We start from the raw sequence: 17997 nt of genomic DNA, 5'->3' as shown, positions 1-17997 counted from the left end.
GATCAGGTCTGTTTAAAATGTAGCTCAAGCTAGTGCTGAGAATATTGGTGCATTTTATTTCTAGCAAGATGCCTCCAGCTTTTTACCTGCTGTTGCTACCTGGGTAGTAGTTTAGAAGAAACTGTATTTCTAGATTAAACTTTAGACCCTCAGCTATTCTGTGTAAACTCACCAGAGTGCTCCTCCTGATTAAAGTTCCTTTCAGTATAAAGGCTCATTCTTCCCCCTCTCAAGAAACCCCAGTGATTCACCAGATTCTACAGAATACATTTATAAAAATAAAATTTACTTTGATTACTCCACAAGACCACATAACTTTTTTATAAAACTCAATTAACTTTAATATTAAAAAATAGGAAGATCTGATACAGTAATTCATTCAAACAGTCACTGAATCCCAGGTTTATCCTTAAAACGTTTATTTTCACAAGTGTAACCTGAAACAAGGAAATTAGTGTTCATGTGGCTTCCATCTTTCAGAGAAAAAAGTCATTATTGTGGCATAAAGAAAATATCCAATGAGGATAATGAATGTGCAGCTCACTGGCCCAATGTTAAACCAGGATGCAGTGAAGTAGGTCATCAGCAAAAAAATGAGAGTCCGGTAGCTAGCCAGAAACCTCAGACTGATTCTTGGTCCCCAGTTCTGGCTTGTTCTGTCCTTCACCATGGGACTACACCTGATTTTCTGTATGAGATGGGGCTTGGTAAGATGGTAGCGACAAAGTCTGCCAACAAAGTCTTCCCTGGAGCAAAGTACCTCCATCTGATCAGCAAACTGAGGTAAGAAAAGTTTAAACATTATTATTCTATTGCCATAAAATAAGTGTAACTTACTTTGCACTTTTCTTCATTTATAGCGGGGGGGGGGGGGGGGGGGGATAATCAAAATGAAGTTGAAAACAGTAGAACTGCTTTAGCGCAGACTTGCCTTGTGTCTATTAAGCCTAGTGGAAGAAAAGGATTTGCTCTTCCTGTTTCAGAAACATTCATTCTGAATGATACACCACTGTTCAAACATCAAGCATAAAGACTACATTTAAGCTGTCATATTACAGGTAGAGAAGCAGGCCTGATACTACAGGGGACTACTTGTACAGACCACAATAAAGGAGACGGAGCAAGGACAAATTTGCAGTGTCATATATGTGCAAGAACAAATTTGCAGTGGAAAACACAAGAGGAGGCAGTGCTGTACTTACCCTTGCATTAAGCACAGAGGATAACCGAAATAGGAGGCGGACAAGAGTGGCATTTTCATAGCTTCGAATGGGCTGAAGCTCAGTATCCCCTTGATACTGCACTTCGAATCTACGTAAGCCATTTATGATCTGGAAATAAGAAAATAAACCCCTTCTCTTGTAGCTCCCATCCGAAACACCTTTATGCAGGCATCTCTCTTAAGCCCAGGATGTAGAAGGACAACTTGTTGGGTTGTTTTTTTTTTTTTTATAAGAACAATCTAGGGTAGCAATATGGAATCTTTCTTTTCTTACCTGGTACCTGCCAAGAGGTGTAAGAATAAGGCCATCCTCACTTTCAATGCAGTCTGGAAGCTGGTTTTTCCCATTCTTGTCTTGAGCGGTCTCACAGTTCTTCATCATCTGGGTCAGTTGGGCTCCATTCAGCTACTCGGGAATAACACAGATACCAAGAACTGCTTAACAGCAGTTCCAATAACTATTCTATGATTCTATGAATAGCACCTCAGTTAGACATTAAAAAAGAATAAAAGTCTCCATATTTCTTGTCTGTGCTCTTCAAGTCCAGGAGAGGTGTTCTGTTTTATATGTACCTTACTCCTTGAGAGCTGCCAAATGGCTGTCTTCTCCTAGGTCAATTCTGTATAAGGGAGTGTAGCTGACAGAAATTAATCTGTTCTTTTAAGTTTAACCAAACACACCAACTACTTCTAGTTCACAGCTGCAGTTATTTATTTGTATTTTTATAGCTCTACATTTAGAAGATACAGGACCGTTTTTAAAATTTAAGCCATGCCCTGCCTGTTTGTAAACATGACAACAGGCACAAGTAAAGAGACAGGTTTGGTCTAAGCTATAAAGTCCAATAGGAGCGTTCACTTGAAACAAAGTAGGCTTGGTATTTAGAAATTCAGAGCATCTAGTTTCATCTGTATTGAAAGGGGTTTTGAAGTGGTCAGGGTAAAGTCAAGCCCAGAAAATGTTTACAACAAAATGTGCTAGTAGGGTCTCTGGATGGCTTTGTGACTCCATAAGGTACGGGAGAGACCCAAGTATATTTGAGGGATCCTGACTCTTGTACACACTGCTGCATAGAGAGAGTTTGTAGAAAGATGTTACGTACCTTAAAGATTTGGCACAAGTATTCCAGTGCCTTCTCTAAATATTCATCTGTTTTTTTGATGCTGTCTTGCCCAATTTCATCAAGGTCATTGCCTGTGTAGGAGCCATTCATCTCAGATGGTGTAAATCTAAACCACGAAAAGAAGGACTGGCTAGCCATTGTCTCTGCAGAATGGTCTGATATGGATTTTGCTGTCTGCTGTGCCTGACAAATTAACTGAGCCAGTTTTAACACCTAAAACAAACAAACAAAATTGTGTGGGACAAAGATAAAGGAACACTAAGCATCAATACATGGATAAAAGTGCACTTTGATACCTGGCAATGAGAGTAAACCCACTTGCTCACCTAACATGGACTTGTGTTAGCTGCATTTCTGCATTTCCACCTAACATGGACCGTTAGCTGCATTTCTATTAGGGCAAAGGTAGTTATTGTGTGCTGCTTAGGTTTTTCAGCTGCCTTTTATTTCCTCCTGCTATTTTTATCTGATAGATACTAATGAATCAAGTGAATCAGAAGTTCACAGTAAGCATGTCTGAGAGAAAATACTCATATATATAACATCATACTCATAAATAACAGCAGGCTGTTACATTAACTTCTATTTAGCAGAGCAAGTAGGTTTTTACAGCTGTGCTGGATTGAGACCCCTCAGGTTCCAGAAGTTATTATCAGCAAAGTTAATTATACAGTAGGGCAGGGTGTGAATTTTTCCACTCTTCGTTTATAATATGGATGCTAAGCACTGAGAAAAATCCTGTCAAAATAGACAGGTAAAGTTGTTGCTTACCAAATTCCTAACTTCTGTGCCAAACATCTGTTTATACTGGCAGTCCTGTCCTTCTAGGCTGTAAACATGACTCTTCACTTTGAATGACGCATCTGCAGTAGTTGGAGGCCATGATGAGAAGAAGGCTCCACCAAATGTGGGAGTCATAAACAATCTGTGTTGACGATGGGGAATAACAAGTTCTGGCTGCAGGAATAACTGTTCACCTAGATTTTGAGAAAAGGAGTGAAGATGATTATATAATACTCCCTGTTATGCCTGGGAAAAGTCTAGCTACAAAGAATCTTAAGGCTGCTGGACAATTTGCTGTTAGATAAAGAGGCAGTTCTAGGAGGAAAGAGGCCTTAATTACCTTTTTTCATTTAATTGTCTCTGCCTACAGCAGAAAATGCCGGAATGCATTTAAATGCAGACCATACAGGCATTTTCAGCTTTTAAGTTTGGGTTTTGGGGTTTTTTTTTTGTTTTTTTTTTTTTCTTCTCTGCTAAAGGCACTAGAGTGTTGTAACACTTCAGACATTGATACTTGTATCTTGCCTCTCCCAAACTTATGTATTTTAATTATCCCGAAGAGCATATTTGAATAGCTGACTAGTTATTTTGCTAAGTATAAATACCTTTAGAGATATAAGAACTTTTAATCCTGAGATAAATAATCAGTGAGACAAGTGTAAAAAAAGCCTGACTTTATTGTAGACACCCAATATTGAGTTCTTTAAAAAAGAATCATGGAATGAAATCTAAATAATGGTGATTAGAAAAGAACTGTAGACTTATTAAACCAATACTAAACAAACATAGTGAAGACACAGACTTCTGAGTGGCAAAATAGCATGCAAAATGGGAGTAAGTATTCATCTCGGTGCTTCTGAGGTAAGATGTAGCCATTGTGAAGAAAGATTGAAACAGGAAAGCGTAAGATGTCAAAATATCCATTTACCTTTCAGTATCATTTCAGCTAGATTGGGCTGAGCAAAGACCTTAGCTACTCGGAACACCATGAAAGCATTTTTTGGACTGACCAAGTCTGTTCGAAGAGCTCTGTTCAGAAATCCTGCAAACAGCTTAGTATACATGAGTAAGTTTTCTTGAATGAAGGTAGCCCTGTCAAAGTAAGTACAGGATTCGTGAGTACAGCTATTTAAATAACTGTTGTTTTGTCTTCTGCCAAAAGAGTCATTAAGTAAATGTTTTATACTGTCTCTAGAAAGATGGTGTATTTGCACCAAGACGAAAGATTAGATTAGTCTCAAACCAAAAGCTTGTGTTGTAAGAAATCATCTCTAATCTTGTACAAGAAACTAATTCAGACTGAAATCCTACTCGAGCTTTGATTCAGGTAACTCACAGCTGCTTTTTTCCTTACCATTTCTCTGACACGCTGTGAGGTAAGTGTTCTGTGCTTTGTGGTGGCTTTTCTGGAGCATACCTCCATGGCTGCAAGTAACTTAACCACATCTCCAGAACCTAAGCAAAACGTAAAACCACGTGAGTACTGATACTTGTTTGAAAGACAGAAAGGGGTGAATGTTATCTTAATGACAACTGAAAGATTTTAGGAATAAAGCTCTCTCTCATAATCTGAGTGTCTTTGAAAAAGAACTGAAAAACTAAGTACATGTTCATTAGGACCAATGTGAATTTTCTACAATACACAAGAAATGCAGCACTCATGCAGCAGCTACAAAAGAAAACTTAGTTGGTGGCTACATTTAAGGTGTATTTAACAGCTCTGATAGTGTTTACTGAATCCTTGTTGAACTAAGTAAACAAGATGCTACATAAGTATCATTTCAGCTCTGGTCTTCTGTGCAGGCATAGCCACCACCCTAAGGAAACACAGTGGAGTAGCCAAGGATACATTTGCCATGGCCTCTGCAGTCATTTCTTCTGACATTGAGCCTTGCATGTGTACCTCAAACACTGCGATACAGCTAACTGTAAATCTAGTGAGTAAGATCAAGCCTTGTTACATTCTGCATTTTTAAACTTCTACATTAATTACCAAGAGTCATGGTCTGATACCTCCTGCAAGCAGTAAAAGAAATGTAATATTTGCAGTATCTATCACAAATTGTATTTTACTGCTTTTGTTTATGACCTACTGTATTAGATATTAAGAAATTAGGACCTGTAAGAATGTAACACCTTCTTTTCAATGCCAACAGCCTGTAGGAATTATCACCAAGATCTATTTAACTATATCTCACTTGCACTCTTAACATTAAATGTATGTGTTATATAAATAATTTAACTTCTCTAACCCCCCAAGTGTTTGGAGACCAAGAAATAGCTGCTAAACAGTAATAACTAATTACTAGTTCTGCTGCATACAGACTTAGAAAGAGAAGCAGGTACGTACTGCTCTGAAAGAGGCATCCAGAGGCCAGTGGCCAAAACAGTGTTGCAGAAAGATATAAAGTTTCTGTCGGACAAACCGGGGAATTACAACCCTGCAAACAGATTCAAAGACAGATGTGTAAACATCAGCAAATTTTAAAAAGGTAAAAAACTCAACACACTACCACACAAATGCAAACACAGAAAGCACTGACCCAAACTTGTTCTTTCTTAACTGAAGCTACTTCTGCCCATTGAATTTCAACTCAAATACATGAATATAAAATTCTCCACTAACCTTCTCCAGAATCCTCCAGTAGCATTTTCTTTTCTCTGACTTGTGCCAAGATACAGACTAGTGTAACAGCAAGACATGTCCCCTTAGCCCCCCTTCCAGTGGGTGTGTGAAACAATACATTAGGTCTTACGTACTTTTATTAATGTACCTCTGTATTTAGCCATCAAAACAGCCTAATTCAACCTCTCAGTGAAAGCAGAGCTTTTCAGGGAGAAGTTCTATATGCTTCAGAGACAGGCTCCTCATGTACCTACCTTTTAAACTCCTCTAGTGGGCTGGCTGTGTGGGAGTGGGCTGAAGGGGAGAGAGGTTCTGGTTTCAGGCTGTTGCTGAAGGCATGCAGATGTTTCACAAGCAGTCTTACCACTAGCACATGCTCTTCAGTGGGCTTAAATGACTCCTAAATTCAAAGCAAAAGACAGGAAGATAATGAGTATCATATGCTAAATGTCCAGGAGATAATTCAGGAAAACTATATTCTCAGATCAGATACTGAAATGCAAGAATGCTCTCCTCCTTCTTGGTTCTTCACTGTAGTTTGGTGCCACCTGATTTTAGACAGACTTGCCCCCCAGGATGAGCTGCATCAATCTTCTGCCATCAGTTCACTAAGAAACAGTAGCATATTTTTGATAATGTGATTGTAAAAAAAAGCATCCACAGTACTCTAATGCACTGAATTTCAGGCTCATTAAAGAACAGAATAACTTGTAGATTTCAACTTACCCTTTTCTGAAAAAAGAGTATCAACCTTTCCTTATGGTTATAAGTTCACTGCTGTGGACAGCACAACACATCCTTTGTTTATGCTCTTGTCTGGCTGTATTGAGTTCTCTTCCTATGCTGGTATTTATCTGCCTTATAAGAATAATCTTAGGAAGAGTTATGGTAAGAATAAGAACTGCTTCGAGTCCTACATGATCCTGTTGCTTCTAGCATCCTTATGGGTAGGAAGTAGCCTGGGTGGGAGTAGCTCAAGGAGTGATGGTGAGACACAGCAAGTGTATGATATAGCAGGGAGATGAAAAAGATAAAAAGCTAGTTCTTGTGCCCAGCACCAGAGCTGGTCTGCTGAAGAATCTGGGGTCAAAGTATTAACTCCTTTGATACTGTAATCTGCTTTAAGAGCAATCCACTACTGAAGGCAAAGTTTAAGACATTATTTGTATTCTACATTTCACAGCTCTCATGTTTATCAGAAGTTGAGAAAAATGTACATGAAACAAAAGTTACAGCTGCAAATATAACAGAAGATGCTGGGTAAGTGTATTAGACAGTAGCTGCAAGATGTTTTCAGGATGCCAAATGCAGCCATGCTGGAGTAAGATGCAGAATATGACTCTAGGGGACGGGCAGATAGTTTTATACAAAAAGTTTCCACTTCTTAAACCCATTCAATAGTGTTTCCACTGCTGGGATGTGTGTGTGTGTGTTGTGTGTCCCTTCTCTGCAATACCTGAGGCAAAGCAGATGTGTTTTTACAACCTCGTTAAGATTTTTAATACACTGTAAAGTTCACTCCAGTAAAAGATTCAAGGCCTAATAACAGATACAATCATGTAGTACAGCTTTCTAAGAGAGAGGATTAGCCTGTAATGAAGGCTGGTCTTGTGCTCTTGACAGCTCCTGGCAAGTCAGCATGTTTTCTACAGCCCTGAGGAGGGTTTATATGAGAACTCTGAGAAGTTACTTGGTTCTAGAAGTTTAGATTGGAATCTCCAAAAGCAACTAAAGAGGTTGAGTACTCTGCTACAGGCCTTGAGAAGGTGTAATTAAAAATTCTAGGCTCCCCCAAAGGTACCTTTTGAATTTACAAGACTTATCAGTACCACTGTTTCAATACATTGCTTCAGGTGATGCCAGCAGGTTTTCCCCTTAGCAATTCTTATCGTTCCTTCTTAGGCCAGATCAGCACCATTATGAACATTACTGGTTTAAAAACACTCACAAGTGTTCTTCTTGTAAAACCATAGCTTACAGGATAGATGTGTACCATTCTTGACACAGTAATTAGATAATAGTAAAAAAAGACTTAAACACTAGTAGTTCCTGTTTTCTAAGCAGTACCTTGAGATATCACAGCACTTAAGGGATTAAACAGCAGGAAAATTCTATGTAGTGCTAAAGAGCTTTCAAGTATAACAACAGCTTTATAGTATATATGCTCAGCCCTCCCCTTTCCCAAAATGAAGACCCAATGAATAAAGGGCTGAAGTAGGGAAAGAGGAATCAGCAATCTGTTCCAACAGGAATGTTTTTGCATGCACATTTCCTGAACAATCTGCAAATGTACCACTTGTGTGCTTTTGCAAAACTGTATAGTCAAGTTTACGTAGCCATTATAAATTTAATACTATCCAATGACATCTCACTGGCTAAAACTCTCTCTACATGTTACCTACCTTAATTTTAGGTGACAGCCATGCAAATTCGGATCTTCTCTTCCATGCTTTCTGCTTAAATGACTAGTGTGTGAGGGCCAGAAATCTGCCATTGGGTGAAGCCAATTTTGATGTCAAAAAATATCAGCATAGCTGATATGCCTCTTTCTACAATGCATTATAAGAGTGCATCTCTAAAAATGAGAGTTCACAATTAGTCCTCCTAATATGCTAGATTTTAACTATTTTCTCCATGGCCTTTGCTAATACCTCTCAGTATCTGTTTGCACTGAAAACTTAGTAAATCTCAGTGCAGCATTCTCAGTCAAGATGTAAAACCACACCTTGGCAGAAAGAGCTGCTGTACAGCTAGCACCAATACACTTCGCAGATTATATAATGGAACAAGATTCTTATAAAGGAAACAAAATGAAAAGATGGTAATACTTGGTATGCGTGGAGGGCCTGGTAGCTGGATTGGGCAGGACTACCGTGGTGTTTACTGGAGATACTGAGTCGGTAGTGGAGAACCTCCAGCTGAGACAACAGAAACAAAAAGGAAGGGGGGAAGGGAAGAAAGGAGAGAAGAGAGCAAGAGAAAAAAAAAAAAAAAAAGAGTGAGAATGAGCCCAGGGAAGAAGGGTGGGGAAAAATGAACATCACAAATACAGTCAGGGACAACAAACCACAGTAAGAACTGCAGCCACAGTATCCTTCTTTCTGGTGTTCAGTACATTGATTCCACAGTATTTCATGTCTTTTATCAGTTTGGAAATACAACTGGGAGCAGGTGTATAGGTATAGCTCTAAGTGGTTGTGGCTCTTTGCTAGCCTCACAGCTACGACTGGTAGGGGATATATGGAGCTTTTGCCAAATCAACTCCCCCTTTCAGAAGTTAACTGAACCTCAGCAACATGGGTTTACGCACAGTTACAATGTTTTACCCATGGAGTAAAAGTGTTCAACATTCCGCAAGTTTTTTTAATGCTGTTTTGAAAACTTTGTCATTTCTTCCTGTGCTGCTGGAGAACCATGGTTTGTATATTAGGAAGAAACTCAAATCGATACTTTCTTCTTCACAAGGGACAGGAAGAAAAAAGTTTGTTTCTTTTAAAATCATTCTGACCCTGTCCAGTATATTTCCAGTTCAGAGAAATCCTCTGTCTTCTCTTTCTACTTAAAGGCTATTTAGGAAGGCTACAGGTCTTATGAATGTCTTCAAAAGAGGACATTACTTTTACTACCTCTTCTTGGATGAATAAGGTTAAGAGTATTTTTTGACAATGCAATGGTGAAGAGGATACTGCAGCAACAGTGACACACATGTATGAAATTAATGAAAAAACATAAAACAAAAAATGTACACTACACAGACCCCAATGACTGTTTTCAGGCATCTAAACTAACTCTCCAGATCACACCTCTGCTGTCTTTGAATAGCCCCTACCCAATGTCCTCTAGTGCCAGTTTGGTATCTTTTAGTTTTACTCTCTTAGAGCGGTTTCTGCAAGCTCCCCAATAACTCAGCCTTGTCTGCTTCATAATCATCTTCCCTGCCACAGGAATCAGCAAGAGCCTATTTGGTGTTCCACAAGCAGTGCTGGGGTCTGTGGCACCTGGCATTGGAAGGTCAGGAAGCATTACATGAGGTTTTATCAAAAATGTGTTTTTTAAGGGTTCATTGTCATCACAGCAGGAAGGAACAGGAAAAGAGATGCTGCGCACTTAGGCTCTGGATCATTTGAGAAAGAAAAAGAAAACAGACAATGTAAAAGAATGGGGAAATAGTTTAATTAATGGTGAAAACAGAGAAACAGCATAGCAAATAGTGTCACCTCAGGTTTACACCAGACCCAGAAAGAATTCGAAGCAGTAAAGTAGAAAAGAAACAGACCTTCTCAAAAGAAATTATTCATTCCTATTCCACCTCCTTCTACTTGTAAAGAGAAGTCTATCATGATATTGCCAAGGTTTAAGGAAAATCTATCATTCCCTGAGGCACTTCATAGGAAAGTTACATATCTGGGATCTGGCTTGGCCCATCAAAGCAAACAAGTCTGGCTGCTGGACAAAGAAAGTGCAAGTTCTGTGGAACCTCATGTCACCTTCCAAAACAGGTATGTGGCCACTTCAAGCCACTGATGGTCAAACAGGCTTCAGGGGTGAATGGTCACTGATTACCCCTCTTTCCAAACGCACAGAATGCTAAATGGAATCAAGTGAACCTGCTTAATTATTAATAACTTAAACCCTTATGTTAAAACAAAACTTGCAATTCTGCATATTCTAATTCCTCATCTGAGGAACTATGAAGGAGACTGTTCTCCTTCAGCCCACATTAAGACTAGTCGACAGCTTAATTTAAGCATCACATGTCCTGTCCCCAGATGATCTCTAACTCAGATCTCAGTCCTGCAGGAGAGATCCATTTATGTGAATCCATTTATGGATGTCATGGGGAATTCCAGTCCCTTATTCAGATGTTCTAACCCCCAAAGAGTAAAAACTTCCTTTTCCACATGTTTATGATTACTTCCCATCAAAGACAAAACTAAAATACCATTAGGGAGTTAACAGCCTCAAGCTGTGGCTCAACACACCTTGTGAATCCTGAAGTGATGATTTCAGAGAACTTTCAGCTTTACCTAGTCCCTATTCCACCATAACTTTGATAGTCATTGTCTATAACTGCTGCTCCCTAGTGTTAGAAGAAAGCATCTGAAATACAGAGGGTGAACAGAGGAGAGAAGTTTAAAGCAATCATCATTCTGGCCTAAGCACAGTGCTTGATGCACAGAGACTGGACAGACAGACAGACCAAAAGTACTTCAAGCAAAGCCTTTCCATCACAGGTGCATCACAGACATGCTGCTGGGAGTCCCAAGTGGAGACTTTGCAACATTAGTGACTTTGCATTTTGACCTCAAATTTAAGAACAAAAGACAAAACCCATCACGCTTCAGCTCTCCAATGTTTTTCCCTAGCAAAATATAAGTTTGTTATTTTATAGCCTGTGGAGTAAAGGATTAGAATTTTTCAATTGATCAATTCCCACATTGCTCTTTCAAACAGGAGTAAATCCTGAGTAGCTTTCATATTTCTCCCCCCCTTCTACGAAAGTCCCACTGTGACCCTGAGGGAATTCAGAGGATCAACATTTTCTCCTTCAAATTCCCTTTATGTTTACAATGCCTTTAATCTTGGCCTCCCCAACACTTACTTTTTACATGCAGTAGTTTGTTACTGAACAGGCCACCACAAACTGCTTAAAACAGTGTATTATCTGTGCAAGAGCTTTTTAAGATATGTAGCTACAGAACTACTTACGACACCATCATGGTGAAAAGCATATTTTGGAATAGGAAACAACAAAATTGGCTTATTCACTTAACACTGAGGGACAGTTCTGTAAGATTTCCTTTTTTATTTTGGATTTATGCTAAAAAATGGTTATGGATCTTAGAAATTACTAATTGGTATTTCAGTAACAGTAGTTATCACTGCTGGAAATAAATTTTAGCTATTTTTAGCAGCCATATTGCCCCATTGAGATTTAATACTGTGGTGTTATAGTGGCATCTTCCCCATCATTAACAGTTTGACTCTTGGCATTCAGATTGTTGTGACCTTCCTACAAACTCATCTTTCACAAAAAACAAAACACAACTTCTGCAATGAAGGCAAACCTGGATGACACACTCACAACATTCTTCATAACTAGATTAGCAATTTTGACACACTTGTGTAGATATTCTGGTAAATTATTTCTTTTCTTTACACCAACACACCAAAACAATTATCCACACAGTATGAGATTTACCCCAAGATACGAGGTCAACCATCAGATGACACTCATGAATTAAGTACAAACTATTACCTTGACATGAGGGGACTGCATTTTCTGATACATTTCCAGTGAATAATGATGAAGCCACATTTCAACAAAGATCTGCAAAACAAATATTTTCTCAGCTAGGAAAGAGAAATAATCCAGGGTTTGTCAGTCACAAGCTAAATATAGGGGAAGACCACAGTATATAATCTGAAGACTAAGTTGTACTTTGTAAATAGATAACCTGAAACATCTCTGAATAGGTGGCTATCATGTCAATGCAAATGACTGAGTTGGCACACTGTTAGCACCTGTTAAGCATCAATAATACAGTTCAGCGACATGGTAGGAACTTGTTTCAGAACCACTGCCAAGATTCTCCTTTCCTTTCCCTTGACGGTGAATGGAACCAACTCATCTCTGCTCAACCTTTGTTTAGAGCATAGAATTGATGTAAGATTTAAAAACAAAAAAAGTCATGTTTAGAAACTTTCCTGGAAAAAAATACTCAAACGTTTCGGATCAGTTGTTAGATACGCAGTCTTAATAAAAAAAAAGTGCCTTTCTAAATTATAAGTTAACAGCTTCACAGTTGTTCTTTGTTTCACTAACAGAAAACAACAACTGCACTGCTCAGTTCCAAAAACTAAAGCAAAATGGCGTAACTATCTTTGATTTAAATGAAGAGGTTCCTCAGTTTGCAGCAAGAAATGTGGGGTGTTTTCTTCCTTAAATCCAACTTACCTGCAGCAGTGTTTCTGATCTCCAGATCTCCTGGGAGGCTGGGTCAGCATTCAGAGAGGGCTGATGAGCAATGTGCCGTTTCAGCAGGCTGGTGTGGTGCATGCCATAGGAAGTGAAAGGCACTGCTGGAGACCTTTACAGACAGATGAATGGAAACACTGAAGTCGGTAAGCCTCAGTACAGGGAAATGCATCATTACTTTTAATCACTGGATTATAAACTGGAAAGCAGTCTTTTAAGAAGTAAAACTATATAGCTGATTGCACAATTTAAACTTCTGCCTTGTGTTACAATTACTAGTCACTTTAAAGAAATGCTACATCCCTATTCATACTGCACTGAACCAGCTTTACACAGACCTAATGTTATGGGTTTTCCGTTGTCCTGTTCAGTTTGATTTCTTTCACTCTGTCTTCCATATTCATAATTCACGTGATCTGTATTTTCCTGGGTACAAGCTAAGGCTCAACAGACCATGGAAACTGCCATTTAAAATGCAGATATGGAAATATAATGGCTATATTTTTACATTTGTGTAAAACTACTAATATTGATGACATTTTACGAATTTGAGTAGCAAAATTGATTTTGAAAATGTGGATTTTCACACGCTCAGCCATTACAAAGCACAAAAGACTATCTGCTTGTACTGGAGAATTTTCACTTCAACTTTATGAGTTTGGTTTTATGCCATATTCACATAGACACATAAAACTTTAGTAAGTAGTCAAAAATCTTTCATCTTCTTCCTTCCAGTTGTGGCTAAATAGCTTGATCCATTACCATGCAAAAAGTCACTTGAAATGCAGTCACTCATTATGTGATTTGATTACTAGTATATATCTTGGCTTTATGTATCAGGAAGCTACGAACTAAGAGACCTATGAGCCCTATGAACCTGCAGCAAACTACGGACATGGTCCCAACACATCAGTTTCAAAGAACTGTAAAGTAGTTCATAAGAGCATTTAATAATCCAGGATGGCAACCTCAGAACTGAAACAAAATGACCAACTGCCAAGTTGTGTGTCTTTATAGCAACATTAATGAAAAATGTAAGTTTCCTTGTAACAGTGTTGTCACCAATACCATCTTTACCACATACCATACATATTTGAAGATAGTAAAAAATACTGTCAAGTACAATCAGATCTGTCCTACTCCAGCTGCAGTGCACAAAACATGAGTGGATGAACTGATTAAGTTTTGTTGCTTGTACATGCCTTTTCCGCTCCAATAATAGCTACTTTTCAGACTTCCAAGTGAAACCTTTATGGTAAAATTAAGTGAACATAAATATATTTAATGTTTGTAATTACATAAGTACATACAGATCATAAAGAGTGGAGGTGTTTCCTGTATTCTGTAAGCACTGTTTCCACAGTTTGCCTCTGGCACTGTAGTCATTACCTGGGAGTTGGGGAAGGGATGGCTCCCCCAGGATTTAGAGGAGGTGGAGGAAGGACACTTCCTTCTGTGGGTAGGAAACACTTGAGGTATGTGTCCACCAGTATGAAATAAGCACTGTTGGAAGGGCTCACATGGTGAGTGACGGATGTGCTCTGAAACAGACACACAGGATATACCTGGAGTTATATACCTAAAGTAACTGCTAGGGCATGTCTGCTATGCAGCCAGACCCATTTAGTATAAATAAGCAGAAGCCCTATGGCCCTATATAGAAGGCTATAAAGAGTGAACTGACAACAAAGACACCTTGGAGCAGAGGCAAAGTAACAAAGAGAACTGTTGCTGTAGTAAATGTAACCAAGTATGAGAAAAGTAGTGTCATATAGCACAGGTAACAACAGGAAAAGGAACCAAACAACCAGACACCACAGTACAGAGCTATGATTACAACTGCATAAATTGCCTTCTTGGATAGAGGCGTAAGAAACCATTTGGCATCCATTGCCTACTCCATGTTGGTGTATTGTTGCACAGTCTGCTTACCGGTATATCTAAGGTGGGTATTTTGTTTATTATCCAGTCTCCATCACCAATTGAACCAAAGCAATACCAATTGTAATAGTACAGACAAAACCACTGTTAATTTAGCTTGACTGCATCTTAGCAGACTCTTAAAGCATTGTGAAGAAAGACTAATGTTAAAGGAAAAATTGTGAAAGGTACTTACCTTCTGTGTAATTAAACTAATTGCAAAGTAAAACATATAATATTCAAATGGATCTGGAAGAACAGTCAAGGATCAGATAATAAAAAAAAGGTACAGCTAGGGGAGCTGACTAGACATTTTTATTTTATCGATGCTAGCTTAACAGCAAATTCAGCTTTGTTTTCCAACTGACTCAAACACTGAGGTTTTCTCTATGTGGCAAGGTGTGTTTGCATTACTCTTAGCACATTTGACTGTCTCAAGCTGAAACCAGTGCAGCTGCAACTAGAGTGCTTGCAGCACTGCGCCAGCTGCCAAGTTAACATGCTCTTTTTCTATCATATTATGTAAACTATGAGTAGTTATGAAAACAAGAACTGTGAAATACAGGCTCTACTGAAAGCACTGGGAATTTTGTTGTTGACTTGAATAGAGCCAGAAATGCCCCCCAGGGGTTTATAAGAAGAGGACAAATTTATTTTTCATTGGAATCTAAACATTTCTAATCCACCCAAACTCTTTAGCATGACTGTGATTTACCATGGACACAAATACACAACAGAAATGCTCATAATATCTCAGGTTTAGGTACTTAAAAGGAATTAAATATCCAACTGTTAAAAGGATACTAAGAACCAAATTCAAACCTAAACCACCAGATGAAGGAAACTGGACTTTGTTGTGGTATAAAGAGCATTCAGGTAGGACTTGCTCTTGTATTGAAGCCTTCACGGGGCCCTGAAAGACAGTGATAAATTATTAATGCGGCTACTTGAAATATTTGCGGAGTATGTTTTCAGATAGCAAAGTTATGCTGCATTCCAGCATTCTGGGATGCTTTCTAGATTCAGCTCTATGGGATTTTACTACATTGCAGTAGTTCCTTGTGCAGATGAATGCTCTTTAGATAACTGCCAACTTTCTCACAGAAAATAAGCATCAGGTTGGACTGGGAGCAGCAAGAGACTGCTGTTTGCATGTTGCTGATTGTTTTGTTAGGGTAAATCAGCTGTAGACCAGCAATCACTATATGCTTGAATGATACTTCCTTTTGTTAAAGACTGTAGAGCTATCTGAATTGATAGCTTTACGGGTATCAGGTGTCATAAGATAGCTCATAGCAGCTGAAGAAACATAGTGAAACAGATCTGCAGATAAATACCTTTATTTAAAAGGTCATACTTCGTATCTAGGATTCATACAAAGGATATGAATTAGTCTTCAAGTACATGGGCACAAAGCACAGCCAGGGAAGGCACTGCTCTGTGACAAGCCTGGAAAACTATTTTCTGTCCTGCAAGTGAGGCATCCCTGCCCATGGCAGGGGGGTTGGAACTTGATGATCTTAAGGTCCTTTCCAACCCTAACTATTCTATGATTCTATGAAGTATTGGTAACAATGACCAAGCTGGGGACGGGATAAGAATCACAATGCAGCTTTCCTGGCCAAGCAGCACAAATAGCTGCTGACAACCCCATCTCCTACGAAGTTCTTCCTCCAGCAACTGGTTAGAGAAATGGGTGTGCTCCAAAACTGGAGCACTGAGAATGTATTTTGGCCTGTATTGAACCCTATGTATACTGTGTGTACAAAGTTACTGCAACAACAACTACATTCTTGTCTTACAAATTTTTCAGTTACTCACTGGAAGATATGAGACTGGGAAATCATATCTGTATTCTTCTGTTTGGAGTTTATAAACCAGCTTCATCATTGGTCCACTGCAAACGAGCATCAGAAAGAAAACTCATGGTAAGTACCCTCTCCTGTCTCACTTTTATGAACTTATGTTTGCACAACAGAAGAAGGTCAAACACTGGTTGGTTGTTAACCATACATTTTTTAATCTGTGTTGAAATGAGTTTACCTGGGATCCAGGAAATCCAAAGCCACAGAATATTCTGTAGGATTTGTTCTTCCTTGCAAACAGAGAAGATTCCAGCCTATAATGATGCCATCCAGGCTACCAAAAATGCTCTCCACCAGCCATGGGAAGATACCATGTAGTTCCTTTAGTGAAGAGACACAAATAACTAGTATGTACAACTCCTCACCGGAATAATCTCTACTGCATGTCCTGGAGTGCACAAAGATGCTGCCTGCCACCTATCCATGACCATTTCCATATTATCACTGGGCAGTGCTTCCATTCAAGAGACTGTGTTACAAAATGGCAATTACAGGAAATCGATGCTGATTTCTGATCCTACTAAAGTTGCAATGATACTCATCAGCATCTATCCAATTACTTGCCACACTTCAAAAACTAGCCTCATGAATTGAGGCTGAAAGGTGTTAATGAAGTGCAGTCAACTGAAACCATTTTAAGCGCTTACAAAAGGATTTTAGCTCTTTGGGAAAACGCTGGGTTCCCACTGTTTCACCTGGGACCCTCTAAACTCTTGAGAAGAGAAACAGGAAGAAAACAACAATGTGAAGAAAGCAAATCCCCCTGGAAGAGGCCGGGCAGAGTTTCTGACAGGGCAGCGACTGCTCACCTTGGCAGGAAGCTCGTCAATGACGGTCTTCAGATCGTGGCACCTCTGAACAAACGGCTTGTTTACACAGTCTGCCTTCAGCGTGGCCTGTCACAAATCAGAACGGAAACGGGCAAGGACAGTATTTATTACGGCCGCGATGCAAACGTCCCCCGCTTACACCGCTCCTCCCGTGCACCGTTTCTGCTGACAGGGCCGAAGGCAGGCTCACGGGCCGCTACCTGAGCTACCACCGCAAGTCCAACCGCCCCCACAGCGCCCGCCCGCCCGCCGCCCTGCACCCACCAGCAGGAAGCTGGGCTGCTGCAGGTGCGGGCCGGCCATGCCGCCCGCCCCGGGGCCGCGCCGCACGAACAGGGCCGCGAACGGCCGGTAACGCTCCCCGCAAGACCGCGACACGGGCTCCCTCCCGCCCTCGGCGCAACCCTTGTGCGTCATCACACTCGCCCGGCGCCCCGAGCTGACGCCACTCCCTGCGGCCAGCGCGCCTGGCGGAAAGGAGAGCGCGCTGTTGCTATGGTGATGGGCCCAGAGCCCACAGGATGGCGGCGTGAGGCAGGGCCCGTGTGGCTTTAGCTCCTTCCCCACCCATGGTGGGGACTCGGGGGAGCAATGAAGATTCCTTTGCCGTCATCCGTGGAGGGCTGTTAAATACAAACAGCTTTTCAA

At 40.0% G+C, this 17997-nt stretch overlaps 1 protein-coding gene across 3 annotated transcripts; it reads right to left on the bottom strand.

The window, feature by feature from the left end:
- Positions 1-316: 316 nt before the first annotated feature.
- SMPD4 (sphingomyelin phosphodiesterase 4) lies at positions 317-17772 on the bottom strand. 3 transcript variants are annotated; one of them, XM_065693036.1, is made up of 19 exons: positions 17614-17772; positions 17329-17415; positions 16698-16840; positions 16476-16551; positions 15459-15567; positions 14851-14903; positions 14124-14275; positions 12714-12846; positions 12015-12086; positions 8584-8673; positions 6010-6155; positions 5480-5570; positions 4484-4584; positions 4058-4221; positions 3118-3323; positions 2326-2559; positions 1497-1628; positions 1203-1331; positions 317-778 (listed from the first exon to the last, which is right to left on the bottom strand). In XM_065693036.1, the coding sequence occupies exons 1-19, from the start codon at positions 17764-17766 to the stop codon at positions 452-454; spliced, it is 2598 nt and encodes an 865-aa protein (XP_065549108.1). In that variant the 5' UTR covers positions 17767-17772; the 3' UTR covers positions 317-451. The 3 variants fall into 3 exon arrangements, with proteins under 3 accessions (XP_065549108.1, XP_065549110.1, XP_065549111.1); XM_065693039.1 differs by lacking the exon at positions 317-778 and adding an exon at positions 873-1009; XM_065693038.1 differs by lacking the exon at positions 8584-8673.
- Positions 17773-17997: the final 225 nt, after the last annotated feature.

The sequence above is a fragment of the Lathamus discolor genome, chromosome 12, assembly GCF_037157495.1.
Source record: "Lathamus discolor isolate bLatDis1 chromosome 12, bLatDis1.hap1, whole genome shotgun sequence".
NCBI lineage: Eukaryota > Metazoa > Chordata > Aves > Psittaciformes > Psittacidae > Lathamus > Lathamus discolor.
This window is presented reverse-complemented; position numbering and strand designations above follow the sequence as displayed.